General features: G+C 34.7%; 1 protein-coding gene across 4 annotated transcripts; it reads left to right on the top strand.

Annotated features, from left to right (window-relative positions):
• Window positions 1-714: 714 nt before the first annotated feature.
• Window positions 715-4395, top strand: LOC120269938. 4 transcript variants are annotated; one of them, XM_039276915.1, is made up of 10 exons: window positions 715-736; window positions 817-908; window positions 1104-1185; window positions 1992-2050; window positions 2135-2434; window positions 2586-2643; window positions 3212-3336; window positions 3570-3632; window positions 3749-3873; window positions 3977-4395. In XM_039276915.1, the coding sequence occupies exons 1-10, from the start codon at window positions 730-732 to the stop codon at window positions 4128-4130; spliced, it is 1065 nt and encodes a 354-aa protein (XP_039132849.1). In that variant the 5' UTR covers window positions 715-729; the 3' UTR covers window positions 4131-4395. The 4 variants fall into 4 exon arrangements, with proteins under 4 accessions (XP_039132849.1, XP_039132852.1, XP_039132851.1 ...); XM_039276918.1 differs by lacking the exon at window positions 715-736 and having other exon boundaries at window positions 755-908; window positions 1111-1185; XM_039276917.1 differs by lacking the exon at window positions 715-736 and having other exon boundaries at window positions 755-908; window positions 1071-1185.
• Window positions 4396-12928: the final 8533 nt, after the last annotated feature.

Raw genomic sequence — 12928 nt, 5'->3', positions numbered from 1 at the left:
ATAGTAATTATTTTTCAAGATGCAGCTAGTTTTTTTATTTTTTTAAATAGATACAAATACGATAAATGCATATATAAAAATATGCACACATGTTAGGAATTTAATTGTTCAGTCTCATGTAACCTCACTCATCGACATGAGATTTCAAGTTGCAAACTACACCCACAACCAAAAACTAATATCATTATTGCGTCTAAAAAAATTTAAGCTTGAAACTCTTAAAAACCTCGTACCAACGTCTTATTTATATTTTCTCATATTTGATTTTTTTTGTTATAGGTTTTTATTTTTAAATTTTATTTGTTACTTTTTACCCCATTTCATTTTTATCTATTATAACTAAATGCTCTCAATACACCATAACTATTTTTATTAAAATAAAATACACACGCACACCACATCATTATCAATGAAAAGAAGAACTAAATATCTTTTATATGTACATCTCTTAATATTTAATTATTTTTTAAAAAACTTCTTTAGTTATATCCATTTATAAAACACCATTTAAAAATTCATAATTAGTAAACGGCAATTACCATCCCATTAAACGCCTATAATAAGAAGGCGCTAAAGGGCAAACTCGACTTTGTCACAGTGAATCAGCTGTCTTTTATGAAAAAGCAAGAATGAAAGAGACCTCTTCTTTCTATATTTTTAAATTATTAAAGAGAAAGCATAATCAAGACATTGTCTGAAACAATAATAAGTGTGAAGCTATCATAAACCATGCCAGGTAGATTCCAACTCAGATTTTCTTTTGATCTTATCCAAGATTCCAACAACTCAAAAAACTTAACATAGTCTGTTAAGCAGACCAAAATTGTAATGGGCTCAGGTCCACTCAATCCACACAACACTCTTTCCCAATCTTCTTCCCCACTGCAAGAAATCAGTTTGTGAGGAAGGTATGTACTTTATCAACTTCTAATTTTTTTTTTTAATTTTGAGTTCAATTCTTACCACACAAATCCTAATCAACTATTTGGAGTAGCATAGCAAAAATATCTGCCATTTATTTGTTTTTTTCTTTGATGTTTTTGTTTGTTTTACTTGTACTTTGGCAGCAGAAAAATTTTAGCTTGACAGTTGTTTATGGTTAGAGTGCAGCAATGTTGGCTGTAAATGCATCTCCACCAGGCTCAGCTACTTGTGTTGATTCCAACCATTTGATCCTTTCTCAAGGTTTGTTCATTGAACTTGATTAGATTCACAATTTTACTTATTTCTGTAATGTTTAACGGACTGATCAATTCTTTTTAAGAAGTTAATTGGTTGCTGTATCTGAAAAGAGTGAGTGTTTTTTTGGTGGTTTGTATAATATTATTTTTATTTTCAACTTGAAAAATCAGTGAATTGATTGTTTTTCCTAGAAAGCAGTCTTTGGTTTGAGAATTTTTGAGTCTGTGTGAAGAAAGAACTGAGCTTCAGCATGATATGTTGACTGGTTAGCATAAATATATGCCGGATCAAATACAAATTCTTCGTCAAGGATTCCAAGAATCGGTAGCACAAAACATATATATGATTTTTCAAGTTCACTGTGAATTAGCATATGGCAAGATGTTTCACTGTGATTGACTCAAATTTGTTTAAGATTTTACAGAGATATATGCAACAATTCTGTCAGCAATTTGCTTGTGGGGAAGATAATAGTGGTATTACCCAAAATTATGCGATCATGAGCTTGTTTATAAGAAAATACTCTTAAACACACATTTGGTATAGGATCTGCAAATGTTTGTTCTTCATTGTCAATCATAACTTTATGATTCTCTTCAACTTGTTTGAAGAGAAAACTTTTAAAGGATGCAGATAAGTTATGGAATATGTTGTGAAGCAAAAAAAAATTCTCTGAAATCAACTACCTTACACTAAAACCTTTGTGTTTCCACTGCTGCTTATTTCTTTGGCATGTCTGCCATAAATTGTCTGTTGGTATTCTGATATTTTATTTTCTGAGATCTTAAGTAGATGGTTTACTTGACCAGGTTTTCAATCCAATGGTCTCTTCTCTGCAAAGAAAGTTCTTTCAGCTGACATATACAATGCAAGTGCCTCTGATATGTTGTTTTCTTTTTTCAAATTCTACAGGTTGAGATGCTAAAAATAAACTGTTTCTTTGTTCTTCTAGATTTCAAGACCTCATTGTATAGTGTCTGCTTTGCGAAATTCTAATAAGAAAGCCAAAAATCTCTCAAAGAAGTCAAAAACAAGAACTTTGCAAAGTAATCGCATTCCATCAAAGGACAACTCAGAATTACCAGGGGAGTCTCTTGTACAAGATCGAAGTAGTTCTGACATCGATCTTGAGCTATCTAGTGGTAGCCTAAAAGACAATGTTCCAGTTGCAAGCTCAAGTAGGAGCGCCGTGCTTCAAGCATGTGTCTTTACATCTGGTTGTTTGCTTGCTTTAGGTGCGGTAGTCAGACAGGTTTGTGTTCATTCATCATTAAACTTGGTTTCTGAGAGTTGCAAATCTTTACACATTTTCTTCTATAAAATACACCGATTAGAATAACTTTCTGCTTGGTTCACTGTTTCTGTAACATTTTCAAATAATTATTCTTTTATTGCGACTTCAGGTTTCCCATATTGCATTTACAGAAGGAGCACCTGTCTTTGATGCGACAGCAGTATCCTGTAAGTTTTTTAGTAAAAGTTCTTTTTGTGAGTTTACTCTGTTACTCTTTTTTGTTTTGTTTTCTTGATGGTGTTAGTTTCTTTGTGATTAAACTGGGTTGACATTGTCTTCTTATTGTGAGTTAATGAAGAATCTTAGGAATATCATTTGTATAATATATATTGAGTACCTGCTTGCTGTTCTTTTTATCAAATAAATGCCAGAGATACACATTCTCATTCTTCAACTTTATATTTTGTGTTATTTTTTAGAAATTTGCCGTATCATTTCCATCAATTAGTTTAGCTTATTTGTTCAATGTTGTGTTTGCAACCGTCCTCATTGTCATTTACACATGTCAAAATGCACATTCCTTCCAAAGATCCAACACAAATCAAATACATTTCTTATTTGATAAATTAATTCGCTTCTCTATTTTGCCATCTATATGTGGTTGTAATCATCATAAAAACATTTTTGGATGATTCGGCAACCTCTGTAATAATCCTGTTTCAATAAGAGATGACAAATTTCTTCTTTATTCTTTTCGAGGATATGAATTTTATTCACTGATTACTTTTACTTCAGTTTCTTTTGAAGCATGGCATGTTGAATGGATAATCGGATTGGTTATATTAATATCATCTTGTCGATACATACTACTGAAGACATGGCCTGATTTTTCAGAGTCCAGTGAAGCTGCTAATCAACAAGTACATTTAACACACACCCTTTAATTTCTTCCTGTCTTTCTTGATCACTTACGATTTAGAGTTCGATCATTTCCTCTTCAAAGAATCATTGGTTATTTCATTGTGATATTAGTTACTGATTGCATAGATTTTCTCAAGTGTATGAAAACAACTTCAAAGTTTGATTTTTTAAATAAACTTCTTCCGTATAATTTTAGAACTGGTTTTCTAAATTATCTGATTCTAAATTTCAGGTCCTCGGCTCCCTTCAACCTTTGGATTACATCATTGTAGCATTTCTACCAGGAATCAGTGAGGTAAATAATGGCATTATAAATCAAACATTTTGATGAATCGATTATTCAACATGGTGAATGTCAGTTATTAAACTAAGGAAATACCAAATGATTGACTAGAACTGGAACACTTTCAGGAGCTGCTTTTTCGTGGGGCAGTGCTACCAATCTTCGGTCTCGATTGGAGAAGTGCATTGGCAGTTGGTGCAATTTTCGGATGTCTTCACTTAGGGAATGGCCGGAGATATTCTTTCGCCATCTGGTAGACTAAGTTAACTCAGTCTTGTTCACATTCATATGCTGATAATTCATCAAATTAAATGACTGTTTGAAATTCATTCCTTGTCTGCTGTGAATTGTGCCAGGGCGACATTTGTCGGCTTTGCCTATGGCTTGGCTACTATTAATTCCTCGAGCATTGTCGCGGCAATGGCTTCGCATTCCTTGAACAATCTTGTTGGAGGAATTCTATGGCGCTACACAACTGTTTTTGAGCGAAAGAAAAATGATTTGAAGTAATACTTTTTCATTTGCGTATCGTGTCACGACACAATTGCCACGAGGAAAACTTTTTCCAACTGTTCTTTTGTTGTTGTGCATATTCTTTGATAAACGAATCTCTCGGGAATTTTTGTGCATGTCTTTGATGTTGTATTTATAGTTATGAAAGCAAATGTAAACTTTCCTATTTTACATGCAGAGGAAAGAGTTCTGAAGATAATATGTTTTGAACATAGAAATGTTATCTTACAGGTGCCTAAATGACTGTTAGAAATTATCACCAGATTTGCCTATGACTGAGAAATAAATGTGTGTTTTTTTTTTATTTTTTACAAAGTCAACAAGTGTCGTCCGATTACGGGGTGATGATACACCAAGATTGTGGCTTATTGATCATTTAGAAAATTTATTAACCCGGTCAAGCATCATATGAGATGATGAAAGTTTTGTCACATCCAAAAAGATTTTTAAGAATTAAACTAAGTTAATAAATTTCATGTCATGCAACCCTGGAAGGAAAAAATATAACATCTCCTATAAAAAATTCACAAAACCTATTAAAACAATAATGTGACTAGTACCTTGCATTTAGAAACAATGATAGACATTGTTGCTATAGTACTATAACAGTACCACTATAGTATTTAGTACAGGGTTTTCATCTTGCATCTTGCCCATCACTATTTGTTGAAATAAATGTAATAATGATTCATGCTTAGCATTTTTTCTAAAAATAAAAAATAATAAGGTTAATTTTGATATCTATCCTTTTTTTTTATGTGCAACTGACAACATTAAATCATATTATTTAGAATAATGCTCCATAGAGCGAACCGCTCACATGAACCAAACATACGACTGATGTGGCTGGTGACGTGGCAACGGTTTTCTCTCCTCTTTTTATTTTTTTATTTTAAAAATTAAAAAAAAATTTAATAAATTGAGAGACATTTTGTCTCTCTCTTGTGTCATGTGCCCTGGCTTTCTCGGTTCTCAGCTTTCGTCCACCGCTCCCCTCTCTCCTGCACCACTGTTCCCAGTCGTCGCTTCCCTCTCTCTTGCGGCACAAATGCCCGATAGCCGCTCCTCTCTCTGTTGTGCCCTCAATCCTGGCAACCGCTCCCCTCTCAGTTCCCAGCTCTTGTCCACCGCTCCTCTTTCTCTGCACCCCTGCTCCCGGCCGCCGCTTCCTTCTCTCTTGCGGCACGAGTGACCAGTAGCCGCTCCCTTCTTTGTTGTGCCCCCGATCCCGGCAGCAACTCTCCTCTATCGTGTGCCTCCGCTGTCGGCAGCCGATCATCATTCTGTCGTGCTCTAGCTCTCGGTTGCCGCTCTCATTTCTCATGTGCCCTAGCTCGGGTCATCACTTATTTGGTATATTTATTTATCTTTCACAGCCTTTTTCCACCAAAGCATGAGTGTGCATTTTTTTTTTTTAAAAAAAAAGATGATTTCTATTGGATGGTAATCGGATCGTGAAATTTATTTTAAAGAAAATTCTGAAATCAATAAATAATGCAAATTATTTATGAATTTTTATTGTTTGTTTAATTTGTGTTTGGACATATACCTAAAGCAAGAACATGGAAGAAGTGGATTTTGGGTGTTCTGAGCAAAGAAAAGATAATGTAGAAGTTGGATGTTCAAGTTATGAAATACATGCCAAAGAAAAACTGGTAGATTTGGATTTAATTGAAAATATTATGCAAGAGGCTGGTATGATGCTTGATTCTGAAGAAAAAGCTTATAAATTATATGTCCAGTATGCGCGGCGTGAAGGGTTTGGCATAACAAAAAAATAGCACAAGATTAGGTGATGATGGAAAATCGAGATATTACACGTTAGCATGTGCAAGAGGTGGCAAGCAAATATCTACTTTGAAAAAACTCCTTCAACCCAAGGCTATCCACCAAAGTAAATTGTCCGGCAATGATTAATGTCATTGTTGGCAATGATGGGCGATTTACCATTCATAGTATTAATTTGGAGTATAATCATGCACTTAGCCCACAAAAAGCTCGTTTCCTAAAAGTGCAATAAATAAAATTGATGCATATGTGAAAAGAAAGCTTGAATTAAAACGACCAAGTAAGGATAAGCCTAAGCAAAAATTTTCATTCCCTAGCGGTTGAAAGTGGGGATTATGAAAATTTAACATATACTGAGAAAGATTGCATGAATTATATTGTGAAAGCAAGGTAATTCTGGCTTGGCGATGGAGATGTCGTAGCACTTGGAAAATATTTCTCGCACATGCAACAAAGAAACACAAACTTTTTTCATTTGATTGACATGGATGAGGAAAGTCATTTGAGAAATGTCTTTTGGGTGGATGCGAGGTCTATAGCGGCTTATGGAGCTTTTGGTGATATAATTTCATTTGATACAACATACTTGACAAATAAGTATGACATGCCATTTGCTCCGTTTGTCGATGTAAATCATCATGGACAGATGGTATTGTTTGAATGTAGCTTATTGTCGAAGGAAGATACAGAAACATATGTTTGGCTCTTTAAAAACTTGGCTAGAGTCTATGTCAGGCAAGTCTCCTAAAGAAATTATTACAGACCAGATGTATGGCTATTCAAGGTGTAGTTAGATTGGTTTTTCCAAATTCCCATCACCTTCTTTGCCTTTAGCATATCATGAAGAAGGTTCCCGAGAAGCTTGGAGATTTAAATGAATACAAAGAAATCAAGAATATTTTAAAACACATCACGTATGAAACATTGGATATTTAAAGAGTTTGAAGACACATACTTGAAGATGATGGCGGACTATAACATTGAGAAAAATGAATGGTTGAATTCTCTATTCAAAATTCGTGATCGTTGGGCTCTTGTATATGTTAAAAGCATATTTTGGGCTGGAATGTCTACCACTCAAAAGAAGTGAAAGCGTAAATGCATTTTTTGATGGCTATGTTGGTCCGATGACTTCACTGAAGCTGTTTGTTGAGCAATATGATAATGCCTTGAAAAGCAAGATTGAGAAGGAGAACAAAGCTGATTTTGCTTCATTTAACTCATGTTTTCCATTGATCAATGATTGCTATTTTTGAGGAGCAACTACAAGAAGCATACGCAAATGAAAATTTTAAATTGTTTCAAGATGAGTTGCGAGGAATGATATATTGCAATCTTACTCTCACTGGTTCACATAGGGTCGTCTGCTCAATTCAGGTGTCTGACATTGTCAAAGAGAAAGAAGGTGCATTTAGAAAGCAAGTGGTATACAATGCACTTGTCGGTTGTTCGAGTGCAAGGGGTATTATTTGTAGGCACATTTGCAAGGTGTTTATTGAGAAGAATGTGAAAGATATTCCTTCTAGGTATATTTTACCACGATGGAGGAAGGATATCAAACGCATGCATACATATGTACTAAACTGTTATGATGACCCACAAACCAATAAGAAGAAACAACGGTAAAATAAATTGTGCTCTCATTTTACTAAAGCCGCAGAACTTGGAGCAGAGTCAAATGACAGATCCATCTTCTTAATGAAATATGTGAATGAGGCAATTGAGAAGTTGATAGGCAACATAACTTGCAAGAAAAAGTTTACACCTATGTTGTTCGAGGCGATTAATGTGCCACATCAAAAATTTCTGACTCCTTTGAAGGTATGGAGTAAAGGTTGTCCACCATCAAAAATGAAGAAGTCAAAAGTTGAAGAAATAATAATCAAAAACAAGAAAAAGGTATTTTTATGTAGTATCATATTCATTACTTCTTTAGATTTTTTTTTCGATGCACCTTTTTTTGTATGTATAACATCCATGTTATTATTGGCAGAAGGCACAAACAAAGGAAGATGTAGCAGCTCAAAAATTTACACAAGATAATCATTGCACATAAGAGAACGTGGTAATTCTCTTGTAATTGTCATTAATGTCCAAATTACATATTTCAATCATTTAAATTTTTGTAATGATTTGTTGGACTATAATCTCTATTCTTAGGTGAATTCAAATTTCTATATCAATCAATTTGGATATGCATCATAGTTCTTCTCTGGGTTTTACAAACCAATGCAATGATCTCTGATTAAGGTGAGTTACAAGACGTATGTATTTATTTTTATATTCAATACTTAGTGATTTAGATTGTTGGTGATATGAAATTGTGATGTATTATCCATTTTTTAATTTTTGTGTTGAAGTTAATGATCTTACTCATTTTCGTAGGGTGCGGAGGAAAAAAAAAATTTAGGGAATGGTATTGTGATGCAAGTTGGTTATATAGAGCAAGGTTTAATTTTTGTGTTCGTGTTTGTGTTCATGTTCGTGAAGGAAAAACTGAAATTTTGTGTTCATGTTTGTGTTATAAATAAAGATTTTTGTGTTTATGTTTGTGTTATTGTTGTAACATTTGTCTTGTTGTTTATGTTTAGGTTTTGTGTTGTTTATATTTGATGAAGAGATGAACCAAGACATGTGTTGTTTAATTTTGTCTTGTGTTGCTTATATTCAAAGCCAGGACATAACTTAATTACAAGCTATGCATGGAGCTCCACTCTATATTTCCGAGACCACCCCTCCACTCTATAATTCTTGGGATATTAGTATTCTTCTTGTGCTTTTAGATTTTACTAATCCCTTTCAGTGCACCCCTCCCTCAGAACTACTTAATTTTCTAGTTATATGGCTAATAAATAAGTGGAATGCACATTCAGCTAGGTTACCTAGTTGGAAGCTTTGAGATCAATGCTATGGGATGGATGGCGTTACAGTAGGTACTAATTTTCTCTATCTTATATGTTTTCATAATGAAATAGCTCATTTAATATCTATGTGATTTTTGTCTTAAACTTTTAGGATAAATCAGTGTGTATGCTGAATAACCTGCTTGAATTGAGTGATTGTAGTTCTTTCAAAGCAAATGGATGGTGGAGTCATGTTGCTAATTGGTTGGATTTAATCATGATAGATAACTGGGCAACCTAGTGTGTTATACTATGCGGCATCCATTCTTGATGTACTTAACTTCAACATGGAGGCACATTCAGTGCTTGGTTGGAAATAAGCTTTGAAGTTTTGGTCCGTTTACCAGTTGTAGATGTTGATACTAACAATGTTTTGTAGAGTGCTAGATTTTCTGCTATAGCTGATGCTGCTTAAGTTTCAGTGGTTATTGGGTCTTTTAAAGATGAGAGAATATATGCTTTTGTTTGGAATTTGAACCTCAATTCTAGATGATCATCTACTTGTCTCGACTTAGCATTAGTAAATCATGAAAAATTAAGACTTTTTTCATCTGACAGCTGCTGATGACTGGTGTAACTATTTTAAAAGTTGATGACCTCGGAAGACGACCCTTATTGATTGGAGGTGTTGGTGGAATTATATGTCAATTATGTATGAAAATATCCAAATGTCTCTAATGATGGATCTCATTTCTGTAGTTACAAGACAATGGTTTTATGCAACCACAGTTTTGCTAATGTTTTCAGTGAATATCTGCTGAAATTTGTTACCTTTATGAAATGTTATGTAGGTGTCTTTTGGTCCTATTAGTTGGCTAATGGTATCAGAGATTTTTCTTATTCAAACAAGAGGACGTGGAATATGTCTTGAGGTTCTTACCCGCTTTGGCTCTAATGCTCTTGCGGTTCCTATATTTATAATATATTTAAAAAAACTCATCTAATTCCAACCATTTCCATATCAACATAGTAAAAAAGAATCAATTGAACAAACCCTTCTGGGAAGAGATCATTTGCATATAAAAATAGTCTCAAATCATATGTAATTAATTAACAAACATAGATATAAATGTTTGTAACAGTCTAGATCTCAACATAGATATAAATATTTGTAACAGACATGGAATACAATGGATGGTTTTCACCTCCATAGCTATAAACAAGGTGTTCCTCATCATTTACAAGAGCTTTTTCCCCAATCTGGAGCCAAGTTTGAGATCTCTATATCAATTATCTCTGCAATTTCTAATTCTTTCAGCCTTTCCTGGCCCTACCATGGATCCAAATCTCCCCACAGCAACAGCAATAGGCATGACAGCTTGCTCTGTAAACTATCCAGTGTATACTTTGTCACGCCCCGACCCTAGCCGGGCACGTGGCAATCACCACGACAACAAGGAGTGGACCCTACAGTGTCCCATCTCCTAGTCACCGTAAGGCTCAAACAAACCAGCTAACACCACTTACAAAAGAAAGATACAAGGTGCATAACAGGACCAGCCAGGGTTCCACATACAACCAAAAGGTACAAATACAAAGTACAGGAACAGTACATAAAACTCAAGTCTAGTGGATCCATATAGTTTAAATGCACATAGCACACTAACCTATACAAAGGGAAAAGTAGGTCACTCTACTGCTTGCCCAACACAACTTAGTCCAACGTCGCAGTCTGAGAAAGAGGAAAGGAGAGTGGTGACTAACAGGTGTTACCCAGTGAGTGGTGTCAGCATAGATGTAATAGAGTGATAAAGTATTTCAAATAGTAATTCCACACGAATAATAATATATAAAATCAATTCCAAGTATTCAACATATTAACAAATAACACAAGGTTCATCAAAAGCAAATAACATTTTAAAACACAATGAACATAGCTCCAAAATACAGGCTGACCTAAAACAATTCCCACGTTAATCGTTGCCGCGACTAGCTATGGGACCACCAAGGAGTTTTTAAAACTTTTTTTAAAAATTTAAAAGGGTTGCCTTTCCTTGGTGTTGGCCACTGAGATCCCCGTGTGGTGACCGCGGGTTTCTCACTTAAAAGAACCCCCTGTCAATGGCTCCGCGCACCTCTTGACCAGGGTAAACCAAGGTTAACCACGCCGCCTCCCATAAGACTGGACCGTGGAACCCCACACTGCAGTGTCGGACTAAAATCCGCCGTCACCATCAAAACTGAATGCCACAATATAATTCTTTCCAATTTCCAATTCAAAGAATCCATCATACAATGTTTAAACCAGAAAATGTACATCAAACCATGTTCCATTTGCATATATATACGGAAATATACATCAAACCATATTCCATTTGCATATAATTACGGAGATGCAAGTAAACATATTTCTTTTCAAAATAAATAGGTATAAGCATTCTAGGTTTAACCATTTCAAGTAAATTCGTGCTCAAAATATATATCAAAGAAAACCAATTTATCATCAAATTTATGTGATAAAACACATGAAGAAATACTTTAGTACTCTTATTAAATCTATGCAAATTATAAATTTAACCACTCACGGAACTAGTCATCTCACCTCGAGACGCGCTCACTGGTCGACAGTTTCCTTCCCCTTGGAAGATGCCTCGCCACCAAGCTCAGGAGAATGAGAGGAAATGAGAGGCTGAGAAGAGAAACCACGTTGCTTCTCTTATTCATTCAATTTTCAGATTTTTTTTTAAAGGAGAAAATTACCAAAATGCCCCTTATAAGAGAAAATTGAAAGAAATGAGTCCAAACCACCGTTTTGCCCCCTGGTTTTCAGCTGGTTTTCACACCTAACCTACTGTCCAATTATCCAAGGATGCCACTAATGGAAAATAACCATTTTGCCCCTAATGCATGCATAAAAATCAAAAAAGAGGCAAGAGGTCCAAAAATCGGGACAAGGTACCACATACTTTGTCTGATTTGTCATGAATTTTGCCATCAATTTGAAAATAAAATATGATGAGCGGCGTGTTAAGTTGTATTCTTGGTTCATGTATTTCATTGTATGCGACATTTTTGTTTGTCAAGAAGAGAATGAACATAACAAGTGGGTTTTATTTACCTATAATAAACTTCTCTGACATTGGGATCTCCGGCTGGCTTGGTTATAGATTCCACAAGATAATCATCGACATTGGTGGTGTTTATGTAAACCTGAATAGTTATAGTAATTAGATTTCAGTTATGATTGCTCAAGAAAAGAAATTGATGAATGTGAGTTAGTAAGGAGTGGTTTACAGTTTTCAAGACTGATTTAATTCGAGCTGGTTGCTTTGATTGCCAAAATACGAAACTGAGGATGGTTCTTTGCAGAATTTCTTTCATTGAATTGATTATAAACTTGTTTAAGATTGATTGTTCTTCAGTGTTTGTGTTTTGTGCACTTGGGCTTCCAAATTGTCCGGCGGAGTTCAGCAGAACAAGTCCGAGAACTTGTCATTCCAATTCGGCTGCTATCAATAAAGCTGTAAATCCCCCAAGATTGGAGCAAGTGTTGGTTGATGGTCAGCTCATCCCATAAACACTATCTATAACAGAAATAACAATACCACAAGATAGATAACTCATCAAGTGTTTAATATAAAACGCTTAGCCTCTACATCTTGAATTCTATAGAAAGCATCATGCAGATTCCCCTAATTAACATGAATAGATCAATGCATGTTAAGGCCATTGTAAATAACTAGTAAAAGATAAAAAGATCAACAAATTAACATAAATACTCACAGAAGTTACTTTCTTGTAGATTTGAGCAGGAAAAATCAGGGGTAGATCCTAGGTTTCGGAAAAAATTCAGAGAATGAATTCATGTTTCATCAAAGGCTCAGATCTTGCCCCTCTATTCTTTCACATGGATAAACCTAAATTAATAGGTTGCAACTAAAGTTGCTACGCCACCCAATCTCCATACTCTTTTATAGGGCAAATCATCATGGCCACAATAACATCTAAAAGAGTAATGCTATATAGAGCTAACCAAATACACAAACCAGCCACGTCGATAGAAAGAAATACATGATGCAACAAAATGATTCATGTTGAATATATACAAAATATCAAGCAACAAAAATGAAAAAGAGGCTCAGAATCAACAGTGGATATTTTCTC

This window comes from Dioscorea cayenensis, chromosome 10 (genome assembly GCF_009730915.1).
Source record: "Dioscorea cayenensis subsp. rotundata cultivar TDr96_F1 chromosome 10, TDr96_F1_v2_PseudoChromosome.rev07_lg8_w22 25.fasta, whole genome shotgun sequence".
Lineage (NCBI taxonomy): Eukaryota > Viridiplantae > Streptophyta > Magnoliopsida > Dioscoreales > Dioscoreaceae > Dioscorea > Dioscorea cayenensis.
Note: the sequence above shows the minus strand (reverse complement) of the source record. Positions and strands in the feature narration are given on the sequence as shown.

Bases quoted from the DNA above. Each gene is read 5' to 3' on its own strand.
- LOC120269938 (XM_039276915.1), top strand. The intron at 2,435-2,585 runs GTTTGTGTTCAT...TTGCGACTTCAG, and splicing joins TAGGTGCGGTAGTCAGACAG to GTTTCCCATATTGCATTTAC. The intron at 3,874-3,976 runs GTAGACTAAGTT...GAATTGTGCCAG, and splicing joins AGATATTCTTTCGCCATCTG to GGCGACATTTGTCGGCTTTG.